Raw genomic sequence first — 26,503 nt, forward strand, 5'->3', positions numbered from 1 at the left:
TGCCATTTGGGATGTAGACATGGTGAGTTTGGTGGTCGGCCGTGTGCTTCTGTTGGCAGACGCCACAGGAAGCACATGCCCTTATTACTAAACATTAGAAATATTAAATCAGTACCCAATGTGAGCATGGGGAATGTGTTCGGAGATGTGTGAGGCGAGGGCTAGCCAGGCCAATGACTCACAGAGGTTACGTTTCAAATGACACCCTATTCCCTATATAGTGCACTACCTTTGACCTGGGCGCCTATGTATTACCTGCTTCCCTATGGGCCCTGGTCAAAAGTATTGCACTACATAGAGAGTAGGATGGTATTTGGGACGTAGACAAACATAAGGCAGAAGGTGAAAAGGAGGAGAGAAAACATTACTCCGTTACTCCCTCCATTCAATCGCAGAGGAGGAGAGGAATTACATTTTAACGTGCCTGTGCACTTTTGACTGTGTGGTATTTCCTTTTCAGTTAATGAGGGAGTAATGTATTGCCTATTTCCTCCAAAGTCTGCAGTGTTGCTCAAGTTTCCGTCACATTGTGAAAGAGATTTATGTACAGTGAGGGAAAAAAGTATTTGATCCCCTGCTGATTTTGTACGTTTGCCCACTGACAAAGAAATGATAATTCTATAATTTGAATGGTAGGTTTATTTGAACAGTGAGAGACAGAATAACAACAAAAATATCGAGAAAAACGCATGTCAAAAATGTTATGAATTGATTTGCATTTTAATGAGGGAAATAAGTATTTGACCCCCTCTCAATCAGAAAGATTTCTGGCTCCCAGGTGTCTTTTATACAGGTAACGAGCTGAGATTAGGAGCACACTCTTAAAGGGAGTGCTCCTAATCTCAGCTTGTTACCTGTATAAAAGACACCTGCCCACAGAAGCAATCAATCAATCAGATTCCAAACTCTCCACCATGGCCAAGACCAAAGAGCTCTCCAAGGATGTCAGGGACAAGATTGTAGACCTACACAAGGCTGGAATGGGCTACAAGACCATCGCCAAGCAGCTTGGTGAGAAGGTGACAACAGTTGGTGTGATTATTCGCAAATGGAAGAAACACAAAAGAACTGTCAATCTCCCTCGGCCTGGGGCTCCATGCAAGATCTCACTTCATGGAGTTGCAATGATCATGGGAACGGTGAGGAATCAGCCCAGAACTACACGGGAGGATCTTGTCAATGATCTCAAGGCAGCTGGGACCATAGTCAGCAAGAAAACAATTGGTAACACACTATGCTGTGAAGGACTGAAATCCTGCAGCGCCCACAAGGTCCCCCTGCTCAAGAAAGCACATATACATGCCCGTCTGAAGTTTGCCAATGAACTGGGTGAAAGTGTTGTGGTCAGATGAGACCAAAATGGAGCTCTTTGGCATCAACTCAACTCGCCGTGTTTGGAGGAGGAGGAATGCTGCCTATGACCCCAAGAACACCATCCCCACCATCAAACATGGAGGTGGAAACATTATGCTTTGGTGGTGTTTTTCTGCTAAGGGGACAGGACAACTTCACCGCATGAAAGGGACGATGGACGGGGCCATGTACCGTCAAATCTTGGGTGAGAACCTCCTTCCCTCAGCCAGGGCATTGAAAATGGTTTGTGGATGGGTATTCCAGCATGACAATGACCCAAAACACACGGCCAAGGAAACAAAGGAGTGGCTCAAGAAGAAGCACATTAATGTCCTGGAGTGGCCTAGCCAGTCTCCAGACCTTAATCCCATAGAAAATCTGTGGAGGGAGCTGAAGGTTCGAGTTGCCAAAAGTCAGTCTCGAAACCTTAATGACTTGGAGAAGATCTGCAAAGAGGAGTAGGACAAAATCCCTCCTGAGATGTGTGCAAACCTGGTGGCCAACTACAAGAAATGTCTGACCTCTGTGATTGCCAACAACGGTTTTGCCACCAAGTACTAAGTCATGTTTTGCAGAGGGGTCAAATACTTATTTCCGTCCATTAAAATGCAAATCAATTTATAACATTTTTGACATGCGTTTTTCTCGATATTTTTGTTGTTATTCTGTCTCTCACTGTTCAAATAAACCTACCATTAAAATTATAGACTGATCATTTCTTTGTCAGTGGGCAAATGTAAAAAATCAGCAGGGGATCAAATACTTTTTCCCCCTCACTGTACTTGTGGATGCATACAGCATAGCCTACATTATGAATAATTCAATGATATGGGTTTGGATGCATTTTCACATTGTTTTGATTCCATTGTTCTAAATCAGTTTTCATAAATCTGGACAGAGGGCTCATCTTTATGGAAAGTGAGCCGTCTATCCAACTCTATTTTCTTTGCAGTTTTGTTATCACCGTTATTCAACTGACTTGCTCGTAGGGGTTTTAAATGTGGCTATTTGATTTGATGTCATTCAGGAGGTTCCCTTATCCTAGCACCCAAAAGTGCCGCACTCCCCTCTGAGAGTGGCTCCACCCCTGCACTACCAGGCTCTGCCCCCTTTCAGGCCAACCTGTTCCAGTTCAAGAAGAATGTCTCGGACCTTCGGCTGCAGCTCCATCAGATGAGACAGCTGCAGGTAACAGCCGTGATGCTCTATCTAGGAGTGGGATTAAGTTTCTACTTGACGCTGATCTTGGGTACATTTTGCATTTTTCCCACTAAAGGTTAAGGTTAGGATTGGAATAGGGGAAGCTAATCCTAGATCTGTACCTAGGGTAAACTTCACTCTGGAGCCCCTATCTACTTTTATTGGCTGTGAATTTGATATCAGCTGTCAATCAGCTGTCAATCCACCCCTCTATTTGGATTGGTTAAGAAACAGAACTCTTTCTTTCTCATTAATCAATGGAAGGGAATTATGCCACCAGATTCAATCAAAGAATGGTGTTCGCTCCTTGAGATGTGTCGTGTGTGTGTGTGTGTGTGTGTGTGTGTGTGTGTGTGTGTGTGTGTGTGTGTGTGTGTGTGTGTGTGTGTGTGTGTGTGTGTGTGTTACCTAGCTCCAGAACCAGGAGGCTCTATGTGTGCAGCTGAAGCGGGCTGAGCAGGAGATCAGTGTAAAGCTGGTGGAGGCAATGAAACGTCTGGAAGACCCAGTCCAGAGACAGAGAGCCCTGGTGGAGGAGGACAGACACAAGTACCTGGGCTTGGAGGAGAGGGTATTCAACCAGCTAGGGTAAGGGGGAAGAGGCGGGTCAACAACAAACACATCAACCATTCCCAGCCTCTAGAACCCCATTTCCTGACTACCACACGACAGCTTTAGAATTGTTTACTAGGTTATATTAAGTAGTGCAGATAATATGCTCTAAAACAAAAAAGTGCTTGTTAGTATAAAAAAGTTTAATGTTGTCCCTGTAGAACCCAAAGGGGTTTGAATTTGTGTTTTTGCCATAGCACTACACAGCTGATTCAAAGTATCAACTCATCATCAAGCTTTGATGATTTGAATCAGGTGTGTACTGCTAAGGCAAAAACAAAAATGTGCACCCCTTTGGGTCACCAGGACCAGAGTTGAGACACACTGCTGTAGGAGAACCCTTTCTTTGGCTGTGGAGAACCTTTTTATATCGGTTATTTGAATAACCCTTTGTATACCCATTTGTCTGGTTCTTCATTACACTGTTCCAGTCAGAGGGTTCTTCATTACACTGTAAAAAATGTCCCGGCTACTGGTTGCAGTGAAAATATGGTAAATATACAAAAAGTTACTTTATTTTTAGAGCCGGAATAAGGTGTTATTGATGTAAGGGACAGTATGATGCTGATTACTTAGGAGTCAACCTCACTTAGGATTTGGACTCTTCTTTACAGTAATGTATTGTTAAAGCAAAGTTTATTTGAAATTTACGGTAACATACTGTACTTTTTTTACAGCAACTTACAGGTAACTGGCTGCCGGTAAGATACCATAAAAACAAGTTACGGGTTTTACAGTGTAGTGAATACAACCCAGGTGTTATTGGCAACTGCAAGTACACACCCTCCAAATTGCCCACAGGTTTGAACAGGCAGGCCATGTCTGTCTCTCATTGGAGCCCAGCAGTCACTGAACAATAAGACCAGGCAGCCTGGGCAGGCAATTATTCACAGCATTCTCTTAATTTAATTCACTCATCGCAGCTTGCCAATTGGGAACATTCATTTAATCCTTTTAATTCCGTTGTTTAACAGGCAAGGTCAGAGTGCTGCCTGGGTAGACAGTGGTAAACATATTCCCTGATCTACATCACGATAGGAGCGTTGCCTGAACATTGGTCTTCTGGGGAATCAGACATGCGTAGGGCGTTGAGCGCTGGATTCAGCTCAGTGTTTTCCTTGGTGCTTTGCCAGGTCTTACTCAGCAAAGGCCTGCAGTAGTGTTTTAAATAAGGCTAGCTAATGAGCTCTGTTTGGCTGAGGGGGGACTGTGGTGAGAAAAGACGCAGCCTTCTTCTCCGGAGAGAAAACCCAATTTAACATGACCTGGGAGAGTGAGTCTGGGACTCCTAAAAAAAATACTTTGGGAAGAAATGAGGCGACAAACGACCAAGGTTCAAATAGGACTGTTTATCATTGTTAGCACTGCTGTGACAAGGCCCTTTAAATCTAAGGGGCTGTAACATGAGGACGCTGCTAACATGGAGGATTTCAAAGGAAGGACAGTGGAGGTGTTGTGTTTTGCGTTACTTTTCACAAATGTCAGTAGACCTATAGGGTTTTCCGTAGTTCTGAACGCGTGCTTTTCCTGCATTCCCATTCCTTGGCTCGAAACCGACTGGCCATAGGCGGCTCATGCAAAAGCCAGATGTGCTGGTCCATCTTTAGCCCGCTGGGCCGGTCTCAAGTGGGGATTTTTTACAGAATGATCATTATTTGCCTAATAATGGAGGCCTCAAGGGGGGAAATGTCCTGTTTGGGGGGCCCATTGTGGGGGGGGATTTCTGGTCCCAGTCTGTCCCTAGTCATTCCTATTTATTTCCAGTCAGTTCCGTTCACCAGTCATCATTAGCCTGCCAAGGAGTCTAGATCTGAACCAGCTGTCAGCACTCAGCCGGTGATTCTACTACCCTTGAGCAATAGAGAAAGATGAGAGAGAGTTGAGTGCCCATTAAGCTTCCTCAAATAGATGATCCCTGGGATATCTTGCATGTTTGTCAAGCCATCTTTAGAAGTGTATTTTAATGCTGCAACATTTCATCGACTCACATTATAGACATTACTTTCTAAAGTCCTGTATAGTTCTTTTAAGAAGAAAGAGTAGCTTCCCCCCCCCCCCCCGCCGGCTCTTCAGTTGAATTTTTCCATAGTCATCATGAAGAGGCTCTTCACATAAGTGGAACTCTCTCTTTTGACAGCAGCTGTACAAAAAAAACGTACTCTTCTCAAGGGAATCCGGTCACAAAGAATCTAAATGTTTTGTTCTCATGCAGTTCAGAGCACCACACAATGCTATCATCTACCCAACACATTTCCTCTTGGAGTTGACTGCTCAGAATACAGAGTACAGTGTTCTCAAAACAATAGGGTAGTAAAGTTGTTGCACAAATAAGCCCAGATTCCATGTGTACACAGTTGAGGTTTTGGGAAGTAACCCAATCCAGTCGGAGCGGACTCACATAGAGGACGTGCAGTGTGGTCTGACTGAGAAAGTCCGCTTTGGTCATTAAGGTTAAAGGGCCGACGTCCCTACGGCCCAGATGGTTTTTAGAATATGAACATTGTTGGATTTGATCCGTTTGCCCTCTCACTTTTCAGTTGTCATTCAGCTCAAACTAGAGCTCGCTGTGTGCCAATAAGGTTAAATGAGTATTGTCTGCCCTCTAGTGTTGGTGTGTAGTCAGTGTTTCAGGTGACCCATCAAGCATGCAATCTCAAGTCTATTATAGTGATATGTTAGCATCACCAGTATATCAGGGATTTGTTGGTGCCATCTTATCTCATTTGGTAGCTGTGGAGATGAAATTAGGGTAACGATTGATTGGGCTTTTCCAGATGCTCAAAGCGCTTACATAGTAAGAGGGAAACTCACCTCATCCACCACCAATGGGCGGCAACCACTTGGGTGATGCACGGCAACCAGTTGTGCCACAGACCTCACCACACATCAGCTAGTATAGTGGAGAGGTGAGGAGTGATATACCAATTAGGAGTGGTGTTTAGAATGTTCTCTGTGTGTGTGTGTGTGTGTGGTGTGTGGTGTGTGTGTGTAGGGAACTGGAGCATTATGTGGACACTCTGAAGAGGGAGACCAGCTCGGCGGGGGTTCACAGAGCTGTGACACTGAAGCATGTGGAAGAGGGGGCTGTTAGCCTCAGGAGAGTGGGAGAATCTCTGGCAGGACTCAGAGGTAAGACTGCCCGTACAGTGTAGTCTACTTTAAAAAGACACAATATCTTAGATGATGTGCATTGTCATGGATTCCATAGGTTTCCAAGTGCTATGGTTTTCAGTTACAGGTAAAGTAATAAGTAAGATAATATCATTTCTAACTGAATAACACAATACTACAACTAGAAAAGGTGCATTTTCCTTTGTTGAATAGCAGTCGCGTTCTGCCAAAGCAGCACATTAATAAAGTTGTCCTCCAATGAAGGGTGGTGGAGAATTTAAAAAAATCTCTATATTTTTCTAGTATATATATTTTTTTACATGTTTTCTCAGGGGAGTTCCCGCCGCTGCAGACCAGGATGCGTTCGGTCCTGAGGGTGGAGGTGGAGGCAGTTAAGTTCCTCAAGGAGGAGCCCCACAAACTGGACAGCATGCTGAAGAGAGTCAAGAGCCTCACGGAGACTCTCAGCAGCCTGAGGAGGTACAGGAACCAGGGCGGGACAGAGGGAGGGAGGCAGGGGGGGCCTTCCGATCCTCCACCCTTCACCTGAAGTGTGCACTCGTTCATACCTTGCTCGTGCATTTAAAAGCATTGTACTGGTGCAAGCTTTCCTCACACCAGTCCATTCTTTTTAAATCCACGAGGAGGAGTGTACACTTCAAAAAAGAAGGGTAGAGAATCGGAATGTAGCCAGACATTGGATGAAAACAGAACAATAAAATAAAGGTCAGATCGAAGTAATTAAAGTGAAAATAAATAAAAACTTGGTGGCCCGACGCCGTGGAGTGATGGGGAGCGGTTAAGAGAGAGTTGATTGAAAACAGAAGCTTCCAGAGAAGTCAGACAGTGGGGCATATGATAATAGTGTATGAGACGCTAGCCGTTGATTACGCTGGCCTGGGGTTGGCTCCGATCCCATCCGATGGGTCATGCGGAATGGACGGAGGTGGCGTCCATCTTGATTAAGCTCTGAACTGATTAGTGTAATTAATTTGGGCGCAACGCGACTCCCTGCAGCATCCCATTTCAATATAAATATAAACGTCATCAGTTTTACCCAGGGAGCACCACACTGCACCACGCGGCCAAACTCATCTACATTACCTCGTCCCCTTAGTGCGCTTCTCTCCCCGCAGGTCAGAGATGATTACACCCACTTTGGTGTTGGATTTGGGCCAAATACACTGAGGTTTATAGTATATTCAGGCTAGACAAGCCAGGGTGGTAAAGTAGTTCTATCAAACTCTGAAGTTCTGTATGCACTGTTCTGTGTTATGACGTTAGGAGATTTGAAGCATTCGTTCATGGCAGCATGGAATATGTCATCATAGGTATGTTTTACCTTAGTGGGATACCAATTGTTGCAGTTTGGATTAACTAGTGTTTGTGGTCAGTATACCTTCCCAAACTTTCTCCAAATTCTGTGGGGAAAATCTACTTGGAAATGTAAAAAAAATCCTGGTTTGAATATTCCAGGAGTGAACACATAATCCAGAATTCTGCTACCAGGATTTTGGGAAAGTAACCTGAATTGTGTAACCTTAATATTAAGTCTATCCTGCCCTCTCTGCCCTACAGATGTGCTACAACCTCAATAGAGAGCAGCCCAGCCACCACCACCATGGTGGACCCCGACCCCCCAGCGGAGCCTTCAGCCTCCCCCTCGGCTCTGCCCAAACCCCAGCTCTCCTCCATCAGGTCCGAGGTGGTAATGCCCTCCTGCCCCATGGTCATCCACCACGTCCAGAGTGCTCCGGTCCATATTCAGCAGTCCCAGCAGTCTGCAGCCCTGCTGGTCCAGCCCAGTCCCCCCACAACCCCCACCCACAGCCAGGGCCGGGACTCCCCAAGCTCAGCCAAGGGCTCCACAGGCACCGCCTCGTCCTCCAACTCCAACCCCTCCAGCCAGGGGGGAAGCCCTGCCCAGCAAAAGAAGACCCCTGCTGCCAATGCTGCTGCCAACCAAGAGCTGCCCACCCAGGCTCCGGTCAATAACAGCAGCAATGGGACAGGGAACTTCTTCATCGAGGAGATTCACACCAAGAGCAGCAAGAGCAAAAACAGGGCCATGTCTATAAAGGTAAGCCCTATGGAAGTTATAGTGTGCTTCAGTCTTCAATCTATGATCTATGACATCTCATATCAGATTTCCCCTAAGGGTTATTGAAAGCACTAACTGTTTCTCTTCCCTCCACTGCTCTCTCCCTCTCCCTCTCCCTCTCCCTCTCTCTCTCTCTCTCTCTCTCTCAATCTTCCCTCCTCTCTCTTGCCCTCCACAGGCAGCAGAGAAGGAGTGGGAGGAGCGGAGGCAGAACATGGGCCACTATGATGGGAGGGAGTTTGAGAGGATCCTGGATGAGGCCCAGGCCAACATGATGAAGGGCATCCCCTGTCTGGAGGTGCCGAGCGAGGGGGAGGCCTCTACAGTGATCCCTGCTGCCCTGGAGGACCAAGTGGATTCCCCCAAGACTGTGGCGCCAACCACAGGTAGGGAGGGGTATTTTATGAAGCTACCTGACACACTCAACATATTCCACTACTATAAAAATACATTTGGACATCTTTTTTTATGCAAGCACATAATTGTTCTTCAGGAAAAGGACCCTTTGTAAATTTCATGTAGGCCTTATTGTTGATATGTGTTTGTCTATTACAGAAGAGACTCCGCCTGAGCCCAGCTCAGACAAACCAGCCATAGCCAAGCCTGCTGGTCCTGAGAAACTCCCCAAGCCGGTACTAGAGAAGCCCACCACCAAGCCCACCACCCCTTCAGACAAAGTGGGCAAAGTCAGCTTGGAGGCCAGCAAGTCACCTCCCCCTCCTCCGCCCAGAAAGACCTTCCCCACCTCCAGCTCTGGAATGACCACCACTCGGTCTGGAGAGGTGGTCTACACCAGCAGGAATGAGTCTGCCTCGGGACAGGTCAGTCTGCCATGTAGTCTGGCTGCAGGCAAGTCTGCAGTCAACTAGCACTGGTCCAGGGCATCACGTGGGGTTTGCTAACACAGCCTTCAGCATCAGCAAGCCGCAAGTAACGTTCTGGACCAGAGCGAGTGGTAAACCACAGACATGGCTTCTACTTGTGTGGTCCAGACCTGACCTATAAGCGACATGGGGAGAGGGGACAGTTTAAGGACAGTTTTATCAAGCAATTTGAAAGCAATATCATTTATATACCTTGGAATGGGCAATGTTGATCTGTTGATCTGACTCTTGTGGTAAATAACAGTGATGCTAGTATTTGAGTCATATTAAATATAGCTATTAACCCGCTTCCCCATTCCCATCTAAACCAGGAGGAAGAGGAGGCTGAGGTCCCAGTCCCAGCTGCCCAGCGCAAACCCACCAAGATCCCCCCAGAGACCACACCCTCCACCCCTGCCCCCGTTGCTGTCTCAGCCACCCACCAGGAGGAGGAGGAGGACGACGAGGGGGACAAAATCATGGCAGAGCTCCAGGTAAGACCCATACATCCAACAGCTGCTGTACATTTACTCCCACACACACGTACTTCATACTATACGATACTATATTGATCAAATAGGACCACTGGGAAATTCATCCACATCCACACTAATGACTGTTGTATCTCTCCTTCACTGTGGGAGTGGGTCCTCTATCCCTTCCTTTCCTGGTGCTTGGGTTACCTTCACTTGGCAGAGGATGGACGCAGTCCTTTACTAAATCAGAATTAGCCATGGTCTTACCCCTAGAAAGTTTAACCATTCGGCCACCACAGCACTAGGTTAATAGTATACGAGCAGTATCAAACCAGCACCAGGCTCAGTGACTTTAGGAGAAGCATTTTCTCCACTTAACTGCTGGGTACTCTACAGTCGTGGCCAAAAGTTTTGAGAATGACACAAATATACATTTTCACAAAGTCTGCTGCCTCAGTTTGTAAGATGGCAATTTGCATGTACTCCAGAATGTTATGAAGAGTGATCAGATGAATTGCAATTAATTGCAAAGTCCCTCTTTGCCATGCAAATTAACTGAATCCCCCAAAAACATTTACACTACATTTCAGCCCTGCCACAAAAGGACCAGCTGACATCATGTCAGTGATTCTCTCGGAGATCACTCTGTCATGCTGATTGAGTTCAAATAGCAGACTGGAAGCTTCAAAAGGAGGGTGGTGCTTGGAATCATTGTTCTTCCTCTGTCAACCATGGTTACCTGCAAGGAAACACGTGCCATCATCATTGCTTTGGACAAAAAGGGCTTCACAGGCAAGGACATTGCTGCCAGTAAGATTGCACCTAAATCAACCATTTATCGGATCATCAAGAACTTCAAGGAGAGCGGTTCAATTGTTGTGAAGAAGGCTTCAGGGCGCCCAAGAAAGTCCAGCAAGCGCCAGGACCGTCTCCTAAAGTTGATTCAGCTGCGGGATCGGGGCACCACCAGTACAGAGCTTGCTCAGGAATGGCAGCAGACAGGTGTGAGGGCATCTGCACGCACAGTGAGGTGAAGACTTTTGGAGGATGGCCTGGTGTCAAGAAGGGCAGCAAAGAAGCCACTTCTCTGCAGGAAAAACATCAGGGACAGACTGATATTCTGCAAAAGGTACAGAGATTGGACTGCTGAGGACTGGGGTAAAGTCATTTTCTCTGATGAATCCCCTTTCCGATTGTTTGGGGCATCTGGAAAAAAGCTTGTCCGGAGAAGACAAGGTGAGAGCTACCATCAGTCCTGTGTCATGCCAACAGTAAAGCATCCTGAGACCATTCATGTGTGGGATTGCTTCTCAGCCAAGGGCTCACTCACAATTTTGCCTAAGAACACAGGCATGAATAAAGAATGGTACCAACACATCCTCCGAGTGCAACTTCTCCCAACCATCCAGGAACAGTTTGGTGACAAACAATGCCTTTTCCAGCATGATGGAGCACCTTGCCATAAGGCAAATTGATAACTAAGTGGCTTGGGGAACAAAACATCGATATTTTGGGTCCATGGCCAGGAAACTCCCCAGACCTTAATCCCATTGAGAACTTGTGGTCAATCCTCAAGAGGCGGGTGGACAAACAAAAACCCACAAATTCTGACAATCTCCAAGCATTGATTATGCAAGAATGGGCTGCCATCAGTCAGGATGTGGCCCAGAAGTTAATTGACAGCATGCCAGGGCAGATTTCAGAGGTCTTGAAAAAGAAGTGTCAACACTGCAAATATTGACTCTTTGCATCAACTTCATGTAATTGTCAATAAAAGCCTTTGACACTTATGAAATGCTTGTAATTATACTTCAATATTCCATAGTAACATCTGACAAAAATATCTAAAGACACTGAAGCAGCAAACTTTGTGAAAATTAATATTTGTGTCATTCTCAAAACTTTTGGCCATGACTGTAGGTGTTTCTAATAGACTATCACCTCACAAATGGCAGAAATAGTTAGGTTCTAGCCCTCAGGGCCCTAAACCCTAATCCCCTAACATATCTTCACTCCCCAGGTGTTCCAGAAGTGCACAGTTAAGGATGTAGGGGTGAAAAGTAGTGTGGTAGAGACACACCCTACTCGAGTTGAGCCCCAGATCAGAGAGCTAAGACCCGAGGACTTATTGCCCCTCAAAGAGAAAAAGGTAAAGGACGTGGTGCTGTTTAGCCGTCCACCTAACTGTCTGCTTCTGCCCACTGTGTGATGCCAGCTAACGATCGATGGCTGTACCTTAACTACCTCTGTGCCTTTCACACCTCCCTGCTTCTGCCTCCATCAAGAGATCTGTACTGTAACAACTCCACTACCCAAAATCCCTTCTGATTCTGCCTTATTCTCTTTTTCCCTTTTTGATTTCAATGGAACTCATGGCTTGGACTTGTTTTTCTCTGGCTAAGTCTGCAGAAAATGTCTGGAAAAGTGTATTGTGTGTATCCAACAAATGAATGGTGTCTTGTTGCTACTGATTTTTGATTGCGTTATGTTTGTCTTGCTTGATCCAATCAATAAACTAATCCTTTATCTTGCATCCAGACCTAATCGAATGGTCTTGTCTGTTTCTTGGGAATAACTGCCCTTTATTCAAATAATAATTTGCTTATAGACTTTGCTATAGGAAAGTACTTTGAATGAGGTTTTATTACTTGTTACCTAGGTCACAGACTTGTTTTTGCAGACCTGGTTTACTTTAGGTCACTGGGACCAATTTCTTTACCTGACTTATTTCTTGGGAATGATACCTTACTATATCTCTGAATCTCTATATAACTTTAACTCTATCTTCTAATTAATTTTAATACCCAAACGGATGCCTAATATGGTTGTTGTCCACAGGAGAACAGGGAACTACAGTGCATTCGTCCCATATGGCACCCTATTCCATATATAGTGAACTACTTTTGACCAGAGCCATATTGGCCCTGTTGAAAAGTACACTATTAGAAAATAAGGTGCTTTCTAGAACCTAAATGGGTTCTTCGGCTATCCCCCTAGGAGAACCATTTAAATAACCATTTTTTGTTCCAGGTAGAACCCTATTTGTTTCCATGCACTGTAGAACCCTTTTCCCAAAGGGTTCTACATGGAACCCAAAGGAGTTCTACCTGGAACCAAAAAGGGTTCTACCTGGGACACCTGGAGAACTCCTTTAGAACCCTTTTTTCTAAGAGTGCATGTAGTGCACTACAAAGGGAATAGGGTGCCATTTTGAATGCACTCTTTATCTCATGCTCCTCTCTAACTCGCTCAGAAATCATGTCACAAGATATTGTACATGGACTGTATGAGAGATCCAGTTATTCTGTGGGTCAGATATGATCTTTTCCTGGTAAACACAATGTTCAGCTCACACACCAGCAATGCATTGGTCATGTTATTCCTACATACACATTTTCAGTCATACAACATTGCATTCCACTCACCAAATGGGAATGATTGATTAAACATTCTTTTAAACCAACAACAATGTTGAGAATATATAAAAACGTGACGCAACACTGAACGTAGTATGTTAGCTAGTCTGTTGATAAAATGGGTGTCAGTCTATACCTCAGATTAGAGTATTAGTTTGGTAACTAATTCTTTAGTAAAAGGGGCAATTTGGGATTGGTAGATCTTTTTTTAAACTTTTAAATCAATGATATATAGACTGCTTTGTTGTTTGAATCCCAGATTGTCCCTTTAAAGGTTTTACATAATAGCCATAACATACCATAACTATTCACTTGTGTCTGCATGTATGATCCTATAAGGTATCTAATATGTTATAAGCACGTATCTTGAAACTCAATCAAAATATGCCTTATAGGAGGGTTGTTGTCCAATGCTTTGTTGCATAGTAGAGAGAATCCATGTTAGAGTTCACCCATAGAGTGCAATTGCACAATAATGCTGTCCCTTCACAAACTGTCCTAGCAGAGCTCTGAGAACACCCGTGAGGACAAAGATCCCAACACGGATGAAAACGGAAACACCACCCCTCTTCGTCAGAGCCCTGGGGTACGAGTACCATATTTTCACCGCTAAAACTTCATAGTCAAAATCTCAGGGCATTTACGATGCTAACATTAATCTTGACATCCAAAGTTCCAAACGTGCCTTGAAATGTTTACAAATGTCATGTTGTATGGTTATATGGGCCTTACGAAGTAATTTTGTATGGTTATATGGACCTTATGAAGTCATGTTGTATGGTTATATGAGCCGTATGAAGTCATGTTGTATGGTTATATGGGTCTTACGAAGTCATGTTGTATGGTTATATGGGTCTTATGAAGTCATGTTCTATGGTTATATGGGTCTTATGAAGTCATGTTGTATGGTTATATGAGCCGTATGAAGGCATGTTGTATGGTTATATGGGCCTTACGAAGTCATGTTGTATGGTTATGTGGGCCTTATGAAGGCATGTTGTATGGTTATATGAGCCGTATGAAGTCATAACCATACAACATGCCTTCATACGGCCCATATAACCATACAACATATGGGCCATATAAAGGCATGTTGTATGGTTATATGGGTCTTACGAAGTCATGTTGTATGGTTATATGGGTCTTATGAAGTCATGTTGTATGGTTATATGGGTCTTATGAAGTCATGTTGTATGGTTATATGAGCCGTATGAAGGCATGTTGTATGGTTATATGGGCCTTACGAAGTCATGTTGTATGGTTATATGGGCCTTATGAAGGCATGTTGTATGGTTATATGGGCCTTATGAAGGCATGTTGTATGGTTATATGAGCCGTATGAAGTCATGTTGTATGGTTATGTGGGCCTTATGAAGGCATGTTGTATGGTTATGTGGGCCTTATGAAGGCATGTTGTATGGTTATATGAGCCGTATGAAGTCATAACCATACAACATGCCTTCATACGGCCCATATAACCATACAACATATGGGCCGTATGAAGGCATGTTGTATGGTTATATGGGCCATACGAAGTCATGTTGTATGGTTATATGGGTCTTACGAAGTCATGTTGTATGGTTACATGGGTCTTACGAAGTCATGTTGTATGGTTATATGAGCCGTATGAAGGCATGTTGTATGGTTATATGAGCCGTATGAAGTCATGTTGTATGGTTATGTGGGCCTTACGAAGGTATGTTGTATGGTTATGTGGGCCTTACGAAGGCATGTTGTATGGTTATTTGGGCCTTACGAAGGCATGTTGCATGGTTATGTGGGCCTTACGAAGGCATGTTATATGGGCCGTATGAAGGCCAAACGTGTGCCTTACATGTCATGATATATTTTCTCTTATTGATAGGCTTGTCATGTGTTGTAGTTTTTAACATGTACTCTCTCATCCTTCCTTTGCTATTTGCAGGTCATATACTACGTAACTGGGCAGATCTCCAAAGAGCAGCCACCACCCCTGGCCCCAGTGGAGGAGGCTCCTGAATGCAGAGACAACCCAACACTGTCCCCCTCACAGGTGTTAAATGTGAATGCTAATGACAATTCTCCAAGCCAGCAGCCACAGCAGCCGCAACCGAAACCCCAGCAGTTAGGGCCACCTATATCTCCCAAGCCTCTGTTCTTGAATTGCCCCAGCCCTCTGTCTCAGAAACAGGTGGTGAGCTCAGAATCGTTGAAGACCAGCCCAGGAATGGTAGAAGGGGTTCTGAAACACCCAACGGCCAACACTGTAGATAAGCCTCAGATAAGCACAGTCAAGAGACTTGAGTCTTCAGTCGTCCAGGAGTCCAGCATTTCACTTAGTAAGAGTGTTGTGTTGCCCGCTGCATTGCCTAAAGTCTCTCCACCAATCACCATAACAGAGGCTCCTAAGGCAGTGGTGTCTCCCACAGAGAAGGCCCTTAGTGAGGCCACCAATCAACCCAGAGATCAGCCCAGACCCAAGTATGAGGAAATGGAAGAGGAGGCCTTCCTGAGCCCTGACCTCCCTGGAGAGGAAGGCCCTCCGCCCCCAGACAACATCGCCTTCATGATCACCAACACCAAGGTCCAGGCCCTGTCCTGTGGGGAATACCAGGAGCTGGTCAATGCCAAACGGGGCATCCAGACTGTGACTGTGGGGGGGGGACCTGGGAACCGGGACATGACCCACACCACCCCGGGCAGCGACGGCGGCAGCTCGGTGGGGTCGCAGGACGACAGCTTCAACAACAAGAAGCCGGTCATCATCATCTTTGACGAGCCCATGGACATCCGCTCGGCCTACAAGCGCCTGTCCACGGTGTTTGAGTGTGAGGAGGAGCTGGAGAGCATGCTGGCCGCGGAGCGCATAGACGAGGAGGACGAGGAGTCGGAAGAGACATGGGGGAGCAGCGGCGGACTGCAGGTAAAGGTCAGGCCCGAGGGGGGAGAGAGGGCGGCTGGTCCCATGGCCGTCAAGGCCCCCAGCGGCGCTCTTTGCTCTTCCAGTAGTAGCTTGTCGCACTCTTCCTCCTCGTCTGCGGAGCTCACCGAATCGTCCAGCGAAGGCAAGACAGACGGGAAGAAGAAGTTCAAGTTCAAGTTTCCCAAGAAGCAGCTGGCCGCTCTGTCGCAAGCCATCCGCACAGGCACCAAGACAGGTAAGAAGACGCTGCAGGTGGTGGTGTACGAGGACGAGGAGGAGTCAGACGGCACAGTCCGACAGCACAAGGAGGCCAAGAGGTTTGAGATCCAAAGCCGCTCCAAACAATCTGTTCTTCCACCAGACATGTCACCCAAGGCCCAGGCTCCAGCTGTAGTAAAGCGGGAGCATTCAGATTCCCAAGGCAGGACGGACGAGATCCGGAAGAGCACCTACAAGACCCTGGACAGCCTGGAGCAGACCATCAAGCAGCTAGAGACCACCATCAGTGAGATGGGCCCCGCAAGGCCCCACCAGGAGGAACCAGTGAGGAGTGCAGCCAGCGTGGAGCCCCAGGCTGGGTGTGTCTCGAATGGGGAGAGTGGAGGCCTGAAGAGGTCCTTATCACTCCCTTCTAAGAGTTCACTCCCCAAGGTCCCCCAGCCCAATAAGCCCTCCTCTCTGAGGAAGAAGACCAAACCTCAGCTCCTCCCCAGGCCAGCCGCCCTCCCCACCGCCACCATCACCCCCAGCCAACAGGTCTCTTTCTAAGCTCTTGTCCGTCTGGAGGCTTTGGGTCCCCTTTTTACTCCTCCCTTCACTCCATCCTAACCACGTGGTTTACAAACCAAACACTCATTAATCACTTCCCAGGTGTTTTGGAAATGACAGAGCCCTTCTCTGTTGCTTTCTCCCTCCATGGTCCAAAATTATTTGGGAGTGGCATTTTCAGTGGGTCCCGTCCTGTCTCTCATATCTCTACTTCGATTGGCTGCTCAAACTCTAACCGGGGTTTCAGCGAGTGGCAGACTTTTACTCAGACAATGACACTCAATGTTGATTACACTTTTGGTTTCTTGAATCTGTTGTCCTTGGACTGCATTAACTGTAGGGTTGTACGTTTTGGTATAGGCTACTACGGTACAGGCGGTGCATGTGCTCTTACTGGTGTTAAGTTTTCAACGGTTAGTGGTAATCTTAAACAAACAGGTTTGTGACCTGTCATTGCCTTGCTTCTATCAGTTTGTCATACCTCCAATATGGTGTTCTGTTTTTTTCTTTCTTTTATTTTCTTGTTTTGTTTCATTTGGATCCTCTTGCAGAACGCAACCAGTGTCGCTTCCCCTACTAGTCGGATGCCAGTGCCCATGTCTGCGAAGTCCAGGCAGTCGCCAGGGACTACTACTGACAAAGCAGGAAAACAGCAAAAGCTACAGGACAGCGCTCAGAGGCAGTTCCGACAGGTAGTTTTACTATAGGGCCTTACCAGAGACCATAGGGACTAGAGGGAACAAACTTTTATAGTGAACAGGGTATAGACAACAAGAGACCTGTGTTAAGGGAAAAAAATATAAAAACAACCAAAGCTGTGAGAGTTCAAGTGTTTTGTTTAAATGGGATTGAGGTGGCCATTTTGGCTTCTGTTTATGTTCTCTCAATCTGCTCTGACTGAAAGGCATGTTTGACTCTTGACTGTTACCCTTATAACATCACCGTATGCTTCTGCATGGTCCACACTGCTCATGGCGGCTTTTGCTGTGTTGGTTACGAGAAAAAAGGAAAAAAGAGAAAAAGAAAAGAGAAAGAAAAATAGTCCAGATGCATCCTGTCATCGACTGAGTTCTCCATCACATCCCCAGTTTCCATCACAGCTGAGTTCCTAAACAGTGTTGCCAACCAACCTCAGGATGCTTTACTAAACCAATATTTCTGATTAGCCACACTCCCTCCTACCCACAATGCACATCTATTAAACCCAAACAGTCTACCTGATACACTCTTTTATTTTCACAATGCTCAGCTACTAAACCACACTTTAATACCCCTCCCTTCCAGCCTGCTGGAACTAGCCTGATCGCTGCGTTCACCATTATATTCCACTTAAACAGAATGGTGAATGCAGCAATCAGACTGGTTCCACCAGGCTGCCTCCGGCCCTTCTCTGAAGGATGCTCTTCTACCACCCATCTCTCCCCCTTGCACTTGCAGTACCAGTCTGTGGAATATTCACCCTTACTTCTCCAGATATGCACTTTTATCTTTCTTACCCTCAAAAATATCCCCTCTTTTATCTAACATACTCCTTTTTCCTCCCCAACCAAGATGTATGTCTGGTTTTTCCCTCAGTTTTTGTCTCCACCTCTCAGAAAGCTTGACAATCACTCTTAACACACAGGCATCACCAACCAGTGCCCCCTCCCCCATCTCAAACTTCATTCATCCCTCTTTCCATCCTTTCAATCTTTTCTTTTCTCCTTTTTAATTAACAGTGTGTTTCTCAGTTACCGCAAGTAACCCAGTAAAGATAGATACTGTAGCTAGTTTGAGCCTTTTTGTGTGTCTTTTAGTTCTCTTAGTAGCAATGTTTGTTTTTGTGATTGTTTCTTGTCTATAACTTTAGTTAAGTCAATGTTGTCTTGCCTTTTTTTTTTACATTTGTTACTTTAATAACCAGTTCCCATTTTGACAACCAGTCTTTGTTCTGGCATCTCTGTTTGCAGGCTAACGGAAGCGCTAAAAGAGCAGGGGAGGGTCATAAAACTACTTCCCCTACTATACCTGCCTCTAAAATTCCTGCTTTTTATCCTAGCTCTGCTAAAGGTAGCTCCTCCCAGTCTGCTCCAAACTCAGATGCTACTAACCCTATTAACCTTTTCCCCTCTTCCAACTCCTCCTCTTCCTTCCCCCACACCACCAAGTCCTCCATCCCGTCCCCTTACGCCCCCCGCCACCCTGGCTCAGCCCTCCCCACCTCCTCCCACATCCCCTCCCTCTCTAACGGTTCCTCCCTCAAACTCCCCAAGCCCTCTCACACAGGTAAAGCTCTCTCGTTTTCCTCGCAGACTCAAAACGGCCGAGCACCCTCCTCTTCCTTCTCCTCCTCCTCCCCCTCCCCTCTGTCGCCCACCCCGTTGGGCCCGGGTGTGAAGAGCATCCGTACCATACACACCCCCAGCTTCACCAGCTACAGGCCCCAGAATGGCAGCAGCGGCAAATCCTGCATCCCAACCGCCACAGCAGCCAAGGACTCCACTTAGTACAGTAGCCCCGTTTGGGTTACTTCTCTCTCTCTCTCTCTCTCTCTCTCTCTCTCTCTCTCTCTCTCTCTCTCTCTCTCTCTCTCTCTCTCTCTGTCTCTGTCTCTGTCTCTGTCTCTCTCTCTCTCTGGAGCTAGATATATTCAGTTTTGGTTTGTATTTTGTTGTAAAAAGGGTAATGGATGCACTTCCCCAAAAATTCATATTTCAATTTGATTTTTCACTGGCATTCTCACACTGATGCTTTGACTTCGTTTTAAGTTGCATTTTCCCTTGGCTGATGCTTTGAACTTGAATCCTGGATTTTAAAAAGGTGTATTAGAGTACTGAGGAAATGATTTTAAAGATTTTTAAAAAAGACGATTTTTCTGACTATCTAAGAAAAAACAGTTGATGTACAATCACTATTACCGTGTAAAAAAATGTGTTTTATTTTTGAAAACCAGAGACTGGATAACCATAGTATATCTTCATCTTACATTATTTCTTGTGTTCTCATTCAGCATAGCCCTTGTAAATGCCTTTTATGAATGTATACTGTAAGTATACAGACGTTTAAAGTGGAATTGCGTTGACTTGACTTCTATTTTGCTAAGAATATTTTCTCATATAGTTATCCATGCACTGCCAATGTATTTTTAGGAGATTTATGAGGTATGACAGTTATTTCTGTAGTTATTGTGCCTACTTGCCAAAGTTATGTCATTTCCTGACTGTGTTACTGTAATCATGACATACCAAGTGGAAACTCTACACATACACTCAAGGTGTGATGGCTGAAGTCTTTACCTTCAATAGCTTGACTGGAGGTCTATGTTTCTTAACTTAATGTTTATTGATGTCTAAATGTATACAGTACTAAAAACAAAAGAAATTCACAAAATGGTCTAGCAAGTGTACATAAATGCTTTTAATAAGAACTTCAGTAGCTTTGTTAACATACCAAAGTGTATTTGTATGCATGCCTTTAAGATACTTTAGGAGAGTGATCATGTTAAAAGAAGAAATAAGTTTGCACAGATAGATTTTGTAAATATTTGGTTTGCTCTCATTTTTGTAAAGCTTTAAACCATACTACATAAAAAGCGATGTGGTAAAGAATTGTGTTGGAATAAAAACAATAAAGGTCTGCATGCTTGTAATGCATTTAAGTTCTAGTCACGTTTAGTTCCTGTTCTGCTGTCAATTCTGTACACAGCTTCAACCACGTACCAAGCAGAATTGATCTCTGTATTAACTGATTCATTAGATTTACTTGACAAGGAGGTGTCAGTGAGTGTCCAGGCCACATAATGGCTGCATTCCAGGCTGACTAAGTTGCAGATGCAAGCCAGATCTCAAAACCCCTGCAAAGGTGTTTGTCGTATCAGTTAACCACATCATATGATATAGCAATCGGATGCTTGACTACGCAGTCAATGAAGTGGCACGTAACCATTGGTTGATGCAATTGCCACGTCTGCAATGTGGTCAGTCTGGAAAGTGACCAGTGCTTTGAGGGTGTGAGAACTGTGTAAGAGGAAGTTAACTTATGAGAATTACATCTCTAAGAGTAGAGACAACAGAACGACTCTCATCCCAGTCTGCAACAACCACCACCACTTTAATGTGTCTGTAATCCACTGAAAAGAGATATCCAGCATTACCCCTTGAAGGAAAAGGGCCTACTGGTAAGTTATGCATTAGAAGTGGTTATTTACTATTCTTTACAGTTACTCATATATGATCATTTCTTATTTGATTTGAATTTCAAGTTTAAAGGGGCAGTCTGCAGTTGACGCATACATTTTTTGGACTTTTAAATTAATGGTGTACCCATTGATACTTGAAGAATGTAACTTATAAATGCCTCATGAGCTTAGTTCAACTGTCTTAACCAATCAAGAACCCACTATATACGTTGTGTAAACAATGTAATTGTAAACCAACACTGTATGGCCTCAAAACATAGTTTTAACAATCATTTTGATCTCATGGATGGTCAGTCCTTACATCCATAGCTTCTGTCTAGGAATATGAGAGTGGTTACATTTCACCAGCCCTCAGCTGTTTACCAAATCAGTGACAGGGTTGACACTTTGTTATTGTTTGAACTGCAGATTGCCTCGTTAAATTGATTTAAATGAACTGGGAAAAGTGAAAGATAACACAGTATATTTTCCAATGTAACATTCTAGTGTTGATTCAGGAATTAAATTAACACTGTAAAGGTTTAGTCCCACTGTAGCTCAGTTGGTAGAGCATGGCGCTTGCAACGCCAGGGTTGTTGGTTCGATTCCCACGGGGGACCAGTATTTAAAAAATGTAATAAAATGTATGCACTCTACTGTAAGTCGCTCTGGATAAGAGCGTCTGCTAAATGACTTAAATGTAAAATGTTTGAACTACCACTCAATGGTGTAAAAGAGCCCCAGTGTTGGCGTAAATAACCAGAGTTGAACCAAAACCACGCCCATCACTATCATATTTCCCAGCGTTCTCTCTTGCAGGTTTAGAATTGTTTTGTTTCAATATCTATGTTTTTGCATGTACATTGATTGATGAATTAATCTTATGCTACTCAACTATAAGTAACATACATTTTTCTAAACTATTCCAATCTTTTATTGAGGACTTATTGCGCCCATTACTGAAATACTTGTTCCATCTTGTTGATGCTATAGAAATCACATGGGGTGGTTCCCAAATGGCACCCTATTCCATTCTGGTCAGAAGTAGTACACTACATAGGCAATAGGGTGCCATTTGAGAAACAGCCTTGGGTTATTCTGTTAAAATCCTCTAGACAGTAGGTATGTGTGCTGAAACGATGTAGACCCCACAAATGAAACCACAGTGATGTGTAACAACAGAGTCCTTCACAACTCACTAGTAGCAACTGCAGAGATCTCACATCTCTGTAGACTACAGTGTCTTGACTTTGTGTCTTTGTTATGTCCTATAGGTTAAGAGTCCACTGCACGATTATGAACTACACTGAGGAGGAGATACATGGCTTACACACCAAAGCCTCCCACCGCGAGAACATCATTTTTGCTAGCTTTTACATCCTGGTATTCGTGGTCGCCGTGCCTGGCAACACCTTGGCATTGTGGGTGTTCTGTCGTCAGGCCGTCACCTCACCCTCCAAACTCTTCCTGAGGCACCTGGCCATAGCAGATGTCTCCTACGTGCTGATCCTGCCCATGCGGGTGGTCTACCACTTATCCGACAGCCACTGGCCCTTTGGAGAGGTCCCCTGTCGCCTGGTGGGGTTTCTATTCTACCTCAACATGTACTGCAGTCTCTACTTCATGACCTGCATCGGCCTGGACCGCCTCTTGGCCCTGGTCCTGCCGCTTAAGTCGCGGGCAATGAGGAAGACCGCATACGCCAGAGCAGTCGTGGTAAGCCTGTGGGTCACAGTGACGGTGTCTATGACTCCCTTGCTATTCTCCAAAGACCAAACGATGACCATTCAGGTTGACAACACGACCGTGGTCATGTGTAACCAGCTGTACTTGGAAAATACTTCTCCCAAAGCATTGGTGTCAACCATGGTGGCGTTTACTATTCCTCTGGTCACCATAGTGGTTTCCTATGTTCTAATCCTATTGAAACTGAAGGGCGTCAAGCAACAGGAGAGACCAGTTGGAGACAAGGCTATCAGGATGATCATACTCGTCATGGTGAACTTCCTGGTTGCTTTTGTGCCCTATCACGTGAACCGTTCCATCTACATTGAGAGACACACTCATAGCGACATAGGAACTGCGTCCATTAAGGCTCTGGCACTAGCCAATCGAGTCACTTCCGCACTAACCTGTGTGAGTGGAGTGCTGGATCCTATTATGTATTTCTTTCTGGCAAGGACTTATCAAAGTATACTGCTTCAGCTGTACTGTATAGACAAGGGAGATCTAGTGTCAGGTCCACCCTGTCCATAATCTTATTCATTAAGATCCTAGGTCAGCACTCCTGCTCTGAGACTTGGAAAAATTGTATGCTTGAAGTGATTCAATGACTATTTAATATTACAGTGATAATGTTCAGTGTTGAATCCTACGGTATGATAGCATTGTGGTGTTGAGCAATACAGGCTTTTAGTACATAAGAATGGTTGGCAGGCCTATGGCCCTGTATGAAAATAAAGTTTCTTTCTAGGTTGTTTTACCATCTGTTATTGTATGCAAGGTATTCTTGTAAATGCTGTGCATACAGTGCATTCGGAAAGTATTCAGACCCCTTGACTTTTTCCACATTTTGTTACGTTACTACCTTATTCAAAAATTGAATAAATAGTTTTTCCCCCCTCATCGGTCGACACACAATACCCTATAATGACAAAGCAAAAACAGGTTTTTAGACATTTTTCCAAATTTATAAAAAGCTGAAAAATAAAATGTACATAAGTATTCAGACCCTTTAATCAGTACATTGTTGAAGCACATTATAGCGATTACAGCTTCGATTTTTCTTGGGTATGACGCTTTAAGCTTGGCACATGTATTTGGGGAGATTCTAGCATTCTTGTCTGCAGATCCTCTCAAGCTCTGTCAGGTTGGATGGGGAGCATCGCTGTACATATATTTTAGGTCTCTCCAGAGATGTTCGATTGGGTTCAAGTCTGGGCTCTGGCTGGGCCACTCAAGGACATTCAGAGACTTCTCACAAACCCACTCCTGCATTGTCTTGGCTGTGTGCTTAGGGTCGTTGTCCTGTTGGAAGGTGAACCTTCGCCCCAGTCTGAGGTCCTGAGCGCTCTGGAGCAGGTTTTCATCAAGGATCTCTCTATACTTTGCTTTGTTCAACTTTCCCTCGATTCTGACTAGTCTCCTAGTCCCTGCTGCTGAAAAACATCCCCACAGCGTGATGCTGCCACCACCATGCTTCACCGTAGGGATGGTTCCAGGTTTCCTCCAGACGTGACGCATGGCATTCATACCAAAGTGTTCAATCTTGGTTTCATCAGACCAGAGAATCTTGTTTCTCACGGTCTGACAGTATTTAGGTGCCTTTTGGCAAACTCCAAGCGGGTAGTCATGTGCTTTTTACTGAGGAGTGGCTTCCGTCTGGCCACTCTACCATGAAGGCCTGATTGGTGGAGTGCTGCAGAGATGGCTGAAGCTCTGTCATAGTAACCATCGGGTTCTTGGTCACCTCCCCTGACCAAGGCCCTTCTCCCCGAGTGCTCAGTTTGGCCGGACGGCCAGCTCTAGGTAGAGACTTGGTAGGTTCCAAACTTCTTCCATTTAAGTATGATGGAGGCCACTGTGTTCTTGGGGACCTTCAATGCTGCAGACTTTTTTTGGTACCCTTCCCCAGATCTGCGCCTCGACACAATTCTGTCTCAGAGCTCTACGGACAATTCCTTTGACCTCATGGCTTAGATTTTGCTTTGACATGCACTGTCAACTGTGGGACCTTATATTTACAGGTGTGTGTGTGTGTGTGCCTTTCCAAATCATGTTCAATAAATTGAATTTACCACAGGTTGACTTCAATCAAGTTGTACAAACATCTCAAGGATGGTCAATGGAAGCTGGATGCACCTGACCTCACCTGAGTCTCATAGCATAGAGTCTGAATACTTTTGTCTTACAGTTTTTGTTTTTAATACATTTGCAAAATGTCTAAAAACCTGTTTTCACTTTGTCATGATGGAGATTTGTGTGTAGATTGACGAGGTAAAAATGTATTGAATCAATTTTAGAATACGGCTGTAATAACAAAATGTGGAAAAAGTGAAATGTAACAACAAAATGAATGAAAAACTCATGGCATTACTTTCTCCCAAATAGTTAAAGTGGGTATAATAAGTATCCCATAAAAAGATGCCAGAAAACAATCTATATTTCCTCCAAACAAAAAGTATCCTTAATGTCTTCAACCTGTGAGCACTTCTTTCCTTTTAGTTTAAATGAATGCCCTCAAACAACACAGAGCAGGAGAGGACTAAAAAGAAGATTGACAAAGAAAAATGTATTTATCAGGTCATATCAAACCCAATTCCTGATTAAACATATCAAGCCACTTCTCTCAAGGTCATTTAAACAGCAGAGCCTAGGCCACTTAGCAGGAGCTATGTTGTTCAAATCAAATGTCTGTTTATAGTTTTGTCAAATGTAATATTGTCTATTGTCTTAACTTCATACGTTCATTCGGTACTGTATTCCATATGCAAAGGAGGTCAAAAGTATCTCCAAAGAAGAATGCAAGAAATGTATCCCCATCATCAGAGCTGAATAAAGAAACTAGAAAGGCATGATTACTTCCCCTTTCTCTAGTAAGGCTAGTTTGTGTATCTTTTTTGTTGATTGCTAACATGAACTGAGCATTGACAACATTAAAGCATGTGCAAGACAGCAGTCTGGCTGGTCCCCTGGCCCTTCCATTGCTCTGTCGGTCAAACCCAGCCTCCAGTATTCCTGGCCTCCAACATCCACATCCCAGTTGTGTGTCCCAGAGTCATAGCCCTCTGAGCCCAGCTCGTATTTGAAGAAGTAAATCCCAGGCACATCAGACTCCAAATATAATGGGTGGGCAGTGTTGGAGTCCAGAACCGCAGGAGCTGAGGGAAAATATCAGAGGGTATGCTGAGTTAGAACCTTTGATTGTAATAGAGTAATTCTAGCCTGAGTGGTATACTACGAAGCAAGCTAGATCTACTCAGGCTTTTATAAAGCTAGCCAGCTTCAATTAGCTTCACATTCCATCTCAGGCTTCATCCATACTACAACGGCGGATATTGTTCTTCCGACCTGCCTCGAGCTCTAGCAGGCTTGTAACTGCGCATGCATGTCGCACAAGGCTAGTCGAACGCTGAATTATTAATTGAGACAATGCTAAAACATCAATCCATGGTCAAGTCAGTGCCAAAATCAAAATGAAAGTTATCTTGCAAAATCAGCAGGCTATTGTGTGAAAAACTTTAAGAAGTGCCATCTTTATTTTATTACTTATCGTTAATACCGTCTTTGGTGTACTTATTAATTCACAAGCACCTTTTTCCCCACTCCTATCGCTCCTTCTATATGCGGAACATTTGCGTTGTGGTGGCCATAGACATATTACCCATAGAGGGGTAATTGTAAACCTGTCAATTTGACTGTTAAACTCATGGGTACACTAGCAATGGCTGCCAGTCCTGACTTGAATGGGAACTGCCATCTACAGTATGGATGATATGTCTATGGTTGGTTTGCCTTGGGCAAATTTCAAAATGCAATAGCTTGA

General features: G+C 44.7%; 2 protein-coding genes across 25 annotated transcripts in view; both read left to right on the top strand.

The window, feature by feature from the left end:
* Positions 1 to 20,439, top strand: part of kiaa1217 (KIAA1217 ortholog) — a 202,510-nt gene extending 182,071 nt beyond the window's left edge. For 18 of the 24 annotated variants that reach the window (XM_014157653.2, XM_014157648.2, XM_014157650.2 and 15 more), the window contains 13 exons: positions 2,381 to 2,541; positions 2,966 to 3,141; positions 6,158 to 6,294; positions 6,609 to 6,756; positions 7,855 to 8,356; positions 8,556 to 8,763; positions 8,933 to 9,198; positions 9,573 to 9,734; positions 11,737 to 11,865; positions 13,635 to 13,718; positions 15,057 to 16,790; positions 17,354 to 17,494; positions 18,752 to 20,439. In XM_014157653.2, coding sequence (XP_014013128.2) covers positions 2,381 to 2,541; positions 2,966 to 3,141; positions 6,158 to 6,294; positions 6,609 to 6,756; positions 7,855 to 8,356; positions 8,556 to 8,763; positions 8,933 to 9,198; positions 9,573 to 9,734; positions 11,737 to 11,865; positions 13,635 to 13,718; positions 15,057 to 16,790; positions 17,354 to 17,494; positions 18,752 to 19,288 — 4,385 coding nt within the window. In that variant the 3' untranslated portion in view covers positions 19,289 to 20,439. The remainder of the gene's footprint in view (positions 1 to 2,380; positions 2,542 to 2,965; positions 3,142 to 6,157; positions 6,295 to 6,608; positions 6,757 to 7,854; positions 8,357 to 8,555; positions 8,764 to 8,932; positions 9,199 to 9,572; positions 9,735 to 11,736; positions 11,866 to 13,634; positions 13,719 to 15,056; positions 16,791 to 17,353; positions 17,495 to 18,751) is intronic. The other 6 variants (XM_014157659.2, XM_014157649.2, XM_014157672.2 and 3 more) reach the window with 6 other exon arrangements.
* Positions 20,440 to 20,645: 206 nt separating this feature from the next.
* On the top strand, positions 20,646 to 23,651 carry LOC106578642 (uracil nucleotide/cysteinyl leukotriene receptor-like). Its single transcript, XM_014157674.2, has 2 exons — positions 20,646 to 20,958; positions 22,233 to 23,651. The coding sequence occupies exon 2, from the start codon at positions 22,255 to 22,257 to the stop codon at positions 23,212 to 23,214; it is 960 nt and encodes a 319-aa protein (XP_014013149.1). The 5' UTR covers positions 20,646 to 20,958; positions 22,233 to 22,254; the 3' UTR covers positions 23,215 to 23,651.
* Positions 23,652 to 26,503: the final 2,852 nt, after the last annotated feature.

The sequence above is a fragment of the Salmo salar genome, chromosome ssa19 (assembly GCF_905237065.1).
Source record: "Salmo salar chromosome ssa19, Ssal_v3.1, whole genome shotgun sequence".
NCBI classification, from domain to species: domain Eukaryota; kingdom Metazoa; phylum Chordata; class Actinopteri; order Salmoniformes; family Salmonidae; genus Salmo; species Salmo salar.